The sequence below is a fragment of the Mus musculus genome, chromosome 3 (assembly GCF_000001635.26).
Source record: "Mus musculus strain C57BL/6J chromosome 3, GRCm38.p6 C57BL/6J".
NCBI classification, from domain to species: domain Eukaryota; kingdom Metazoa; phylum Chordata; class Mammalia; order Rodentia; family Muridae; genus Mus; species Mus musculus.
The window spans coordinates 125,856,788-125,869,204 of NC_000069.6; the positions used below are offsets into that span (position 1 = coordinate 125,856,788).

General features: G+C 37.4%; 1 protein-coding gene across 4 annotated transcripts in view; it reads right to left on the bottom strand.

Annotated features, from left to right (window-relative positions):
- Positions 1 to 8,484: 8,484 nt before the first annotated feature.
- The window catches only part of Ugt8a (UDP galactosyltransferase 8A), a 73,411-nt gene continuing 69,478 nt past the window's right edge, over positions 8,485 to 12,417 (bottom strand). For 2 of the 4 annotated variants that reach the window (NR_149311.1, NM_011674.5), the window contains exon 6: positions 8,485 to 10,792. Coding sequence is in view for 3 of the 4 variants with exons in the window: in NM_011674.5 (NP_035804.2) it covers positions 10,429 to 10,792 (364 nt within the window). In the remaining variant the exon portion in view is untranslated. The remainder of the gene's footprint in view (positions 10,793 to 12,417) is intronic. The other 2 variants (XM_006501309.4, XM_006501310.4) reach the window with 2 other exon arrangements.

Genomic DNA, 12,417 nt, shown 5'->3' on the forward strand with positions numbered 1-12,417 from the left:
TCCTTCCTTCCTTCCTTCCTTCCTTCCTTCCTTCCTTTTCCCTTTCTTTCTTTCTTTCTTTCTTTCTTTCTTTCTTTCTTTCTTTCTTTCTTTCTCTCTCTCTCTCTCCCTTTCTTTCTTTCTTTCTTTCTTTCTTTCTTTCTTTCTTTCTTTCTTTCTTTCTTTCTTTCTTTCTTTCTTTCTTATTAGATATTTTCTTTATATACATTTCAAATGCTATCCGGAAAGTCCCCTATACACTCCCTGTGCCCTGCTCCCCTACCCACCCACTCCCGCATCTTGGCCCTGGCATTCCCCTGTATTGGGGTATATAAAGTTTGCAATACCAAGAGGCCTCTCTTCCTAGTGATGGCTGACTAGGCCATCTTCTGCTACATATGCAGCTAGAGATATGAGCTCTGGGGGTACTGGTTAGTTCATATTGTTGTTCCACCTATAGGGTTGCAGAACCCTTCAGCTCCTTGGGTGTTTTCTCTAGCTCCTCCATTGGGGGCCCTGTGTTCCATCCAATAGATGACTGTGAGCATCCACTTCTGTATTTGCCAGGCACTGGCATAGCCTCATACATGACAGCTATAACAGCGTCCCTTCAGCAAAATCTTTCTGGCATTGTGCAATAGGGTTGGGTTTGGTGGCTGATTATGGGATGGATTCCTGGGTGTGGATACAGAAAATGTGGTACATTTACACAATGGAGTACTACTCAGCAATTAAAAACAATGGATTTATGAAATTCTTGGACAAATGGAGGTACCTGGAGGATATCATCCTTAGTGTGGCAACCCAATCACAAAAGAAGTCATTAGATATGCACTCACTGATAAGTGGATATTAGCCCAGAAACATAGAACACCCAAGATACAATTTGCAAAACACAAGAAAATCAAGAAGAGGGAAGACCAATGGGTGGATACATCATTCCTCCTTAGAATAGGGAACAAAATACCCATGAAAGGAGTTTCAGAGACAAAGTTTGGAGTTAGTTCTCTATTTTTACCTGTATGGGGTTTCTAAGGGTTGAACTCAAGTTATCAAGAGGTTTGTACAAGAGTGCCTTTACAAACTAAATCATCTCAGTGGCCTTGTTTTGATTTTTGAGTCAGGCTCTCTTTATTCAGTCCAGACTGGCTTTGGCTTGACCTTCAGCTATCAGTTTTCAAAGTGCTGAGTCTGTAGGTACCAAACAGGAGCCAGCATGATCTCCTAATGTCACTGTTATTCTTGAACCTGGTGGCTATCAATATTCCTAGGTATTTTATTATGGATATGTTAAATGGGGGAAAAGTTTCATAAATTTGGTTTTCTGTCTGGGAATATAACTCAGTTGGTAGATTATTTGCCTATCATGCAAGAGACCCTTTTCGGTTTCCAACTCTATAAAATTTTCGTAGTATTGGTACATACCTGTAATCATAGGTCTAAGGAGGCAGAGGCAGGGGATGAGAATTCAAGGTCCTTTTAAGTTACTTAATGTGTTTGAGGCCAGCCAGGGCTATGTGAGACATTAAAAAATTGCTTTTGTTGAAATGCTTACATTACCAAAATCTACTCTTCCATATACTCAAATGAAACAAGCAAACAAACCAAAAAACACCTCTTATCTTTTTTTTTTTTTTTGCACTAGCTAAGGTGCTATAGACAATATTATTTTTGCAGTTTTCATAAACCCAGAACAAGTAAATGTGTTATCTTTTGTTAATCCAGTGTAGATTGAGTAAACGACATTTATGCAAACTTAGCCTATAATTCAAGAAAGTCGATACCAACAGTCTTTAAACATTATATGACATATGACCAGGAATGGACATAGACACCAAAACTGAGTCTCCTAGGGAAAGTTACTGAGTAGCTTGTGTAAGGCTGAATGGTGAAGAAACAAAGCCAAAAGGCATGTTGAAGTCCATGAGAAAACTGGCTTTTGTCCTGGTGGAATGGTCACTTCCTCATCATCAGGCACTCTCCAGTCAGAGCAAACAACCTGCAGGTTCCAATGTGTAACACTCTTCCATAATTCAGTGACTTTGACTGCAGGGCATGCTATTCTAAGATCCCCTCCACCCTTTCAGCTTTGTGAATTTCCATGGTTTCTCCATGATTCACCTGAAACAATTCCCATGTGGAAACTCCCTTCACTTTCTTTCTGTTTCAAAAGCTCACTGTCCATACCCATATTACAACAAATATTCCATTGCTTATTGAAACTGGGATTGTCCTCGTGAAGGCAGGGACTATGGCCTCCTCATTCTTGTATCCCTAGTATCACATACAGTGCCTGGCACTTTAGAAACAGAAAACAATGTTTGTTTGTGTTTTAATAAAGGCTGTACTTAGAGCAGTGAGACCAAATGGATAACAATACTGACAAAGGAATATTATTTGGTGGTTTTATAAATTAAGAAATAAGATTTGATTATCTGTGACCTAAAATAAATAGTAAAAATGACATCCAACTTAAATGCATGAGCCATGCTAGTATGTTTAAAATTGATAGCAAAATGAGTAGGCATTATTTTTGTGTGTGTGTTGTACTTGCATACAGCATGTTGCAATACTACTTCATTCCCCCACCCCCACCCCATTACTTTCTCTCATTTCTCCTTTCACATCAGTGGATTCTCCTTTTCCTAAATAGTCCTTGGAATGTAAAATCATAAGGAATTTAAAAGCATGAATGGTAGAAAATGAATTGTGGCAAGTCAAAGGCTTAGATTGAAAGAACATGAAAAACAAGCCAGTGGCAACTTTTCTGTTTTAGAAGAACTGATGAGTATGTCAAATTTGCAATGGGAACAGATAGTGTTTTATTAAAATGTTCATATTAACAAGGAAACAGGAAAACACGCTGGCTTGATATTAAATCACCACAAGAACACCACCTCAAAGTCAGCTACTGATGTGACTGATCAGGCAGACAAGGATAAAAAGAGGACATCAGTTCATGTCAAGCGGAATGGATAGCAAAAACCAGAGTGTGGTAGGTGACCTTGGCATGTCTGAGAAATATAAAGGTCCACTTAATGAAGGCAAATGCTGTTCTAGAAGTTGTAAACATTCAGGTTGATGAAATATGCAAAGCTCTCCATTGCCATAGATCTTTAAGTGTTTTTCTATGTGCTGACACCAGAACAAGAACAATAGATGTTCCATACTGGTCACACCTAGAAGTACTTGTACTGTGAACTCATACAAACAATTAGATTGGCTGACAGGGATGCTAGAGCAGGAACAAAAGTCAGAATTGTGGATAAAGACTACAAATGCATGTGGGTTTAAGAACAAATGCAAATAGATTGTTGTGAGATTATGCTGGCTTAGTAAATTAGTGGTTATAGATTCTCCTTCATAAACCATGCTTTCAGTAGTATTGATTAGTTAGCTAGGTTTTCAGTCCCAGGCATCTTTTCCCTCTTGTTGAGCATTCCTAAGTCCAATTAGAGAGCTTTTGTTTACTGACAAAGGTATGCATGCCACTGCTGCACCCACAGGGTTATTATGCCATGCTGGTAGCTAATGTGGTTCACAGACATCATAGCTGAGTAGGACTGCTGGCTGCATCTCTCCTTTGCAACCACTATAGGAAATTACAACTAATAAAAATGCAGAGTTGTGGAGGCCAATCCCAATGGAAACATCTAGAAAACACACTTGCACCTAAGGCTCAGAGAGTGCTGCAGAAGACAGGACAGAAAGATTTTAAGACCCAGAGGATCAGGGGACTTGTTATGAGGTAGTGTCTCCTAGTAATTTCAAAGGTTACATGATAATATCTCACCATGACTACTTGAACATGAGCCAAACAAAGATTACACAGATGGGCATGCCAAAATGAATCAGAAAAAAGGCTAGGAAGGAGAACTGGAAGCAGGATTGGTGGTCTTCTCCATGGAAGAGCATACCAATAGGTTTGTCCAGTGGTAAATGATCATTCCTGGAATGATCTTTTAGAGCTAATGACATGAGGAAAAATGGATATACTGGGCTTGAATCGGAAAGCTGGCAGAGTAATAGAATACACTTGGCATAAAATAAGCAAATGCTTTATTTATTTTAAAAATTAATAAATTTGTTAAATTGGTGTTTCCCTCAGAAGTCACTTGCAGCCAAAACTCATTCTTTAGTCCATTATAACATCCACATATACATGAGCAGCTTCTACATGCCTCTCTCCGAGTATGTTAATGCTTATCTCACAGAGTACATCACCAAATGTTGTGAACATCATCTCAACAACACACACTTTTGTAATAGGACCCATATGCCTATATATAGATGCCTTGATTTGATAAAGCCCTGTAGCCTCCTGGATTTCATATTCACCTTTAAACATCTACTTGAGTTGCCCAATTTCCCATTTCCACTCTAGCACAGAAAGAAAGAAAGAAAGAAAGAAAGAAAGAAAGAAAGAAAGAAAGAAAGAAAGAAAGAAAGAAAGAAAGAAAGGAAGGAAGGAAGGAAGGAAGGAAGGAAGGAAGGAAGGAAGGAAGGAAGGAAGTAGAAAGAGAGAAAAAAGAAAGAGAGAAAGAGAGAAAGAAATGTGAGGTGTGCCCTGAGGGATTGGATCTGAAATCTTCTTAACACTGCTTCTTTTCTAGGCACTTCTTGAATTTCCTACCTAGATATTTCTATTCATCTTTACACACAATTTTATCCTCATGAAATACAAAGTTTGGGTAAGTTTTGAATGGCTGCCTCTTATCTAGGATTTCCTGGGGCTCTCCAGATAGCTGGCTGCACTTCTAGCATCCTCAGTAACACTAGGGATGTGAATGAAGCTAGATGACAGTCACATACTCAGAACTGAACACATTTCATAGTACAAGAGTCTTTTATAAAAACACAATTAACATTTGTGGGTGTCTTCATGGAGAAGGAAGGAAAAACAAGATAGCAACGTCAGAATCATAACTGATCAAGTGGAAGGCAAAATAGGGCTGTGCATATTGCTTGAGTGCTTAGAAATCATGCAGCTATGTCCCCACACAACTGGCACAGTGCCACAGAGATTACCATGGAAACCCAAAGGAAAGACGTGTTCACACATTGGTCGTCTTCCTCCCAGTGACCATATGAGCACTACTCCCTCCCTCATATGATGGGCCTTAGAATGTTTAGATTGGATGTTTATCTTGCACATTATTGTTAATACATGGACATTTGCTCTGAACTTTTGAATGTTTTAACTTCTAGTTGTCTTAAGTATATTGTCTTCAAAACATCGTTTCTAGATGTGTGTGCATGTGCACACACACACACACACACATACACACACAAAATCTGTACATCCTACACTTAGGATTGCCAGTGAGTTACAAAACTTTTAACTTACACAAGAGCTAAGGAAGAAAACAGAAAATCCAGAAGCAGAAAAATGAGAGCAAACAGGATGGGAAGACTGGGCACTGTCGACCAACAGTACAGGATCTGAGCTAGATCACCCAACACCTATGAAAACCTCAGAACTGCCTCTAAACAAGCACAAACTGACATTTCCATCCCCTTACATGTATGACATTGGCTGAGGCATCCAAATAAATGATTCACTTCTCTTAATTTTCTGCAAAACTGCAGGTGGACTAGGTCTCATTATCATTTAAATTCAGTTACAGAAAACACTACAAATATTTAGAATCTACATATGGTTTACAGTTTAATTTTCTGGATATGCAGTTTATCACCTCTCTATACTGTAACTGCAATAACTGCTAAAACTGTCAATTGGTTATGCACCAATGTGCTGGGTTAGCTATTAACTGTTTCCTCTTTCTTGAGTTAGCTCATGTTTTAGCAGAAAACTACAGGAATTGAGGAGAAGAAAGGAAAAACATAGTCTATAATATTGTTAAATATAAGAAATTCTTAAGAGAGACTATACATGAGAAAATAAGAAAACTGATGTAAAATCTTTTCATCTGTGAAAAAGATAGATGTATAAATAAAGGCAGCCTGAGTTGTCTCAGTGCCAGCATGTGTGAATTGCACTTCTTGGTCCAAGTCTTCGTTTCCTGACTCCACACACCCTTCTTTGGATTTTGAACTGCACCAGGGCTGGACCCCAGCACGAACCAACAATAAATTTATATAAGTATTTTAATTCTTTTTGAATATATATTGGGTAACTTTTCCTGGAGAGATGTAATAAAATGTCAATTCACCTCAGGTAGGGACTGATGTATGATTTAGTCAACCAGTGACTTTGTGGGGGTTACTAACAGCAGCATGGTAACAGGAAAGCATCATCCAAAGGTCACCTAGTATGGCTGACAGTCACAAATCTCCATTCCCTGTATAGCTTGGTGAGTGAATCTCTTGACCCCATCAACTGTTGTTGCTTATATTCCTTGAGGAGCATCTTGTGAACCTTGTAATTTTCATGAGCTGTCTAAGCCTTGCATGTTTTGTTTACTTCTTGAGTCTCATAAGCCTTTTTTTAAATATTCAAACTGTTCTCATTGCCCCAGTATTTGTAAGTTCAATCTTTTGATCAAATTAGAAGACAGAATCAAGATTAGAAGTAGAACTGATGGTTTCCAACATGCCATTGGGGACTGCCATTCAGAGCTACCTCAGCACAAAGCACTGCTGAGTTGAATTCTACTTGCAATTTACCAATGGTTTTAAGCCCCAGTATCCCCATTTTCTATAAAAGCATAGAATTATGTGTACTTTGAGACAAAATTCTGAGAAAAACTGAAGGATAATTTTCAAGATAATATAGAAAGCATGTTTACAGTAGGTTAGACATTCTACTGTACCAACTCTAAACTCTATGCTACGTAACACTGTAGTAGTTCCTGAAACTAAAGTGTTACAAGTTTCATAAAGGATGCCAAGAACAAAACTCTTCTTCATTGCATGGAGTTTTAAATTTTGCCTTTGCCTTAAAAGAAAATATAATCCCAATATTAAAACCAAGGAATGGTTCCACAAAAGCTATCATTTGAAACTGGGTAATTAACACTGGTTCAACGAAGCCTATGTCAGTTCTGCTCATTGCAATAGGAAATTATCACTTATATAAAGTAGGATATGGAAAAGTACAAGTGACGGTAGAAGCTAAGTAAGTATAATCCCGTTAACTCTCTACAAGTCAGTGGAAAATTCCATATTAGTTCATAAATTAAACAATTTCCATACATGAAATTTCTCTGTCCTATCAGACGTATTGTAAATCCATAAGGCTAATGTTGGTATTGGACTTATTTCCATTAACTTACATTTTTAAAAAATTAGATATTTTCCTTATTTACATATCAAAAGTTTTCCCCTTTCTAGGTCTCATAGTATAATTTTGCATGTGGCTGTGATTCATCAGTCAAAACTTGGATTATACTCTAATTAAGAACTCTTGTCTTATAGAGTATATTTTCAAAAAATTTGCAGACTATAATGTGAATTCTTTCTTTAAAATCCATCTGAATGACCCCAATGATATGATAACACTATCATGTGACTTTTTGTTTCCATACCTACAGATTTGTGCTACCTCCTACTGCTAACATCCGTAAGTCCATCCCACAAACACCCCCAGTAGCTGGAAACCTACTAGTTTGGAGAGTTTTCAGCTAGATAACCATGTAGATGGTTTACCTGTGTGAACTCCAAGAACTTCTTACTATAATGTGTCAGGAAAAAATATCTAAGTCTGCCAAAAATACAAAGAGCATATCTATAGATAGTAAGTATACTTCTTTAAAAGCTGGGTAAACTAGTCTTGCAAGCAGAACAAGAAATGCTTTAAGGCTTATATTGAGGAGATTTTTAACAACAGATTTCCTATAATTTCCCCATTACAACTTGTAAGATTTTGAGTGTTCCCCTTCATATTATTATTGATAGTAATAAACATTGTTAAATGTGACATCTATGAACTTATTTAATTACTACAGCAAAGAAATTAATTGGCTATACTTTCGATAAAACAGATCACTAAATTAGTACTTGACGATACTTTGCAACTTCCTTCGTTTCTTCTTTGGTGAGTCATGGGGGATGAGATAGTCTGGGGATCAACCCAAGGCCCCAGTATGAACAGTGGTAATTTAGGCTTTAGTAAAAGTCTGAGATTTGAGGAAAATATCTACTTTTCTTCAAGTTCAATAATATAGTACTACTTGCAACGAATACAAGCGCTTTCCAAAGATTTACCAAATCTTATCAAAATTCTTGTCTTATGCTATTAATGAGATATTACATATTACCAATTTAGAAGGAAAAACATCCCAGTTTTCATGTGATAAAGTAGCCATGGAAGCACTTGCTGCTGCAGAGACTCTTTCTGAAAAGTAAATGAATAAATGCCTTCTTGAAAACCTTACTTCCTTAGAGAATTTAGCCCAAGTATAGAAAATGTTAAATCATCCTATTTACTATAACAGGCTAGTAAGCTTCCTGGGAGTCCAGGGCAGGGGATGATAGAGAAGAACAACAAAATGCTAAACAAAACAAAACAAAACAAAACAAAACAAACAAACAATGAGAGGAGTTGTACTTAACATTCTTAATTCTGGGATAGAACTTAAAGATCCGTGTTGATGTACTTTAAAGGATAAATCCCTGCATTTAATTTTTATTAAATATGTTCTCACATTTAATACATTGTTTTCACATTCATATATACATACAAAAGTTGGGAGGCCTTAGAAACATGTTTATAATGTAAATATACCTTTATATAATACTGTGAAATAAAATCTGAATAAAAATTTTATTCCAACAACATTTCTCTATTTTCAACTTTGTTTATTGTTTTAAGTTTCTTTTTTTTTTAAACCACAGTGGAAATTAACTTATGCTTAATCATCCAGTTAGTGTCTATTGTCAACTTTACCAAATGCCAAAAGTAAAATCAACTCATTCATACACTCTATGCTCTGTTACCACCCACCATTCATTGCCTGATCATTTTCCTCTTTGAATGGCAATGTTGTGATAAGATTGTGAAAAGGTGTAACTAACAGGTTTGTATAGATACCATTTCAAGTATTCAGAAAGCAGTACGCTGTATGCATTGTGCATTAAAAAACTATTGATATTAAATCTAAGTATATGAGACTGGCTCCTGGTGGGAGTGTCACAAAGTTGTATGTCACAGTGTATGACAAGGATTTACAGCATTCTAGATTTTTCACAACTCTGCCATGTTAGTGAGTGACATTAAGTAAATATTTCATTTCTCTACTCTCAAGTGTCAAATATGGGATTTCCAACCACAAATAAATAATGCACACACAGAGCATGTGCAGTGCAAATGCTCAGTAAACAGAGTGACATAGAATAAGCTTACAGTGCCATTTAGTAAGTGGTTCAACATGGAGGTCCTGAATTTATGAAAGTTGTGACTTGTCTCCATGTTCCAAACAGATACTGTCATTGTCCCATGTCAAGCACAATGACAAAAAAGGCTACTGAGTTGGGCTGATGTAGTGAGGAGGGAATGGAAACTCATTTGCACAAATGGGTGGTACAATTTCTGTCATTTCTGTGTAGCAGGTAAAGTCTTATTTGCTGACAAACCTCAAACTCCTGCAGCTAAAGCAGGCAGCAAGGAGAACTGCAAATGTTCTGTTTGGAAGAAGGATACGTTGGCACCTATATACTATATACTATATTGTGGCCCAGATAATAAAAGGAATGAAAGGTGATTATTCTAAAGTTAAAACTTTAGAAGTGATACCTGAATACTCAAAACTCAAATTCTGGAATATCTAAGTCAAATAAGCATTTACACATGGCTCTGCTTCCAAGTGCTATTTAAGCAATAATCTTCAGTACTTTGAACAAAAGTAAGAGCTTTGTTGCTCTGTCCTAATTAGAAAATTCTTCCAGAGAAAAATCATTGGTAGGAGAAAAATATTAGCAAAATGTGAAAACCTTTTCACTCATTTACTTCATTGCATGTTTTCCTTCACAAGTGTCTATAGTTGGTAAGAAAAAAGCATTTACAAAAAATAAAAATAAAATAAAAATGTCTATAATAAACAAAAATACAAAAATTGTGCCACCCATCTTTTCACTTGCCACTTTACACCGAGTTTAGGAAACAGTTTTTGAAATACTGTTACAAACTAAATACAAATAGAAGCTAAAACTCAATGACGTAGGAAACATACACACATCTTATCAAGAGAAAAACACCATCCCTCACCTGTAACACATACATAACATTTAAAACTAAGGTCTGACACGTCACTTAATTGATTTAAATAATTAAGGCTTCTAAATGGTTCACTGCCAACTCTCTGCATCAGTATTAGAATAAAATACATTTTTGCATTTAGGGTTGTGCTCTTTACAGACATTTTATCCATGGAATCTCATTAATAAGATCTGATGAGGGCATGTTAGGACTGTTTGCTGACATTTACTTTTAGTAGCTGTTAGACTAAAGAATAGCACTACAGACTTGGCCCCTTCACCTGGGCTGTCGGATCATCTCACCTTCTTTTCGTGTTTAACACGACCATTGCCTTTGTATTTGCCATTGCGGATTCCATTTTGGTAATGTCCATTAACTGTGCTATGCTCATTTTTAGACCATAGACTTTTGATTTTTCTATAGATAAATTTTGTCACATAGGACAATATGAAGTAGAGCAAGACAGCACCAAGCAGAAGCACAAAGGCAATATCCAGTAGGAAATACTGGCAGAAAGAGATCTGATGGACAGCAGAACGGAGGTGACGGGCTCCGTCATGGCGAAGAATGTAGTCTATCCAATAGGTAGTCCGATTGACAGGGTGGCCGGGTTGATCCTTGTGAATTTCCGATAACTTCTGAGCCCTCTGCCGATAACTGCAGTGGAGACAAACATGATATGATCATGCATACACAGGTTCTGTACTGATAGATATCTCAATTTAGAAATATGATAAATGACTGATATTCCTCTTTAAGCATGTAAGGGTGCTCCAAGCACTGGGTTAAATGCTTTAAATACTTACAACATCTCCATATAGTTCAACCTGGTGAGAACAAGCAAACCTAGCAACATGAAATCTTTCCCCAGATGGGAGGCAGATTTATATTTTCTGACCCAAACTCTTTCCACACCACATTATATACTCTCCCCACCAGATGCTTCTAAACGATGTTAAACAAAGTGTCTCTTCAGAAAAGGGGCATTTTAAAATTCTACAAAAAGGATAGAGAAAAGCAGGGAAATTTTCCCACCAGTTCTTAAGAGAGCCGTGTCATTTAGTTCTTTAACTTAAAGCCGTAATAAGGGATGGTGTGGGGTGTTATTTTATACAGAAGAAAAGGGGTTGAGGCGCAGGATGGTGTGATGTATGTACTAGAGATGAATGTTGGCAAGTATGTGCATGATTATAAACCCTTCTTTGCATGGCTGATTAAAAAGAAAGACAGCTAAAATGATATATTAAGTGTAAACATTTAATTTTAATTTAAAGTGTATGAAATCTCCAAATAATTAATTTAAAATGCTATGTTGGAGAATTTTTTTTTAATGCATAACTTAACTGAACATTTGTGAGACAATCTGATGGATGTCTATAGTCTACTGCTTAGACAAAAGAAATAAGTTCAACTTCAAGAAAATGAAAATATCACTGAAGATATGACTCTTCCGTGGGGTCCTTCCAAGGAAGACAAACGCAGGCACATGTGAAGCCCTGGCATGCTAAAGGAGGAGAGCAAAGAATCGGAAAGCAGGGAGGAGGTGCATTCCAAGGGTAAACTCATTCCCAGGCAGTGTGTAGTACAAGGGCGTCCCATCAAATGGCTCAAGGCTATACTGAACAACAAATTATGAGTTTAAGTCATAGAACCAAATAGCCATTATCATAGAAATGGCTAGTTTACCAGAGAAGAAGATATTGATGGTAAGAGGTGCATGACAAACACCATAGGAGTAGCCAAAATGAGAGTAAGGCTAATCAGACTGAGCAGGGCAAAGTTACAGTGAAAAAGTTGGTATGAGTTGGTTAAGATGCTGGATTCAGCTGGGTGTGGTGGCGCACGCCTTTAATCCCAGCACTCAGGAGGCAGAGGCAGGCGGATTTCTGAGTTCGAGGCCAGCTTGGTCTACAAAGTGAGTTCCAGGACAGCCAGGGCTACACAGAGAAACCCTGTCTCGACCCCCCCCCCCCAAAAAAAAAAAAAGAAAGAAAAAGAAGATCCTGGATTCAATGTGAAAGTAAGTAAATGGAATTCAGAAGCAATTACAATGCTCACAACCTAGGGTAGATCTAGTGAACAGGGAGTATCCCGAGGTGCAGAGCACTGGCCATAGCGATAACAGTGTGGGATATGAAGAAAGGAGAATCCAGAGAACAGGACGAGCTATCTGATGATTGTGCCTCTACAGTGCAATCATCAGTGTACAGTGCTACATGAATTGATGTGGTGCTCCTGTTATGATGTAGCTGTAGCTTTAACTATTTAGCCTGTAAGAGACA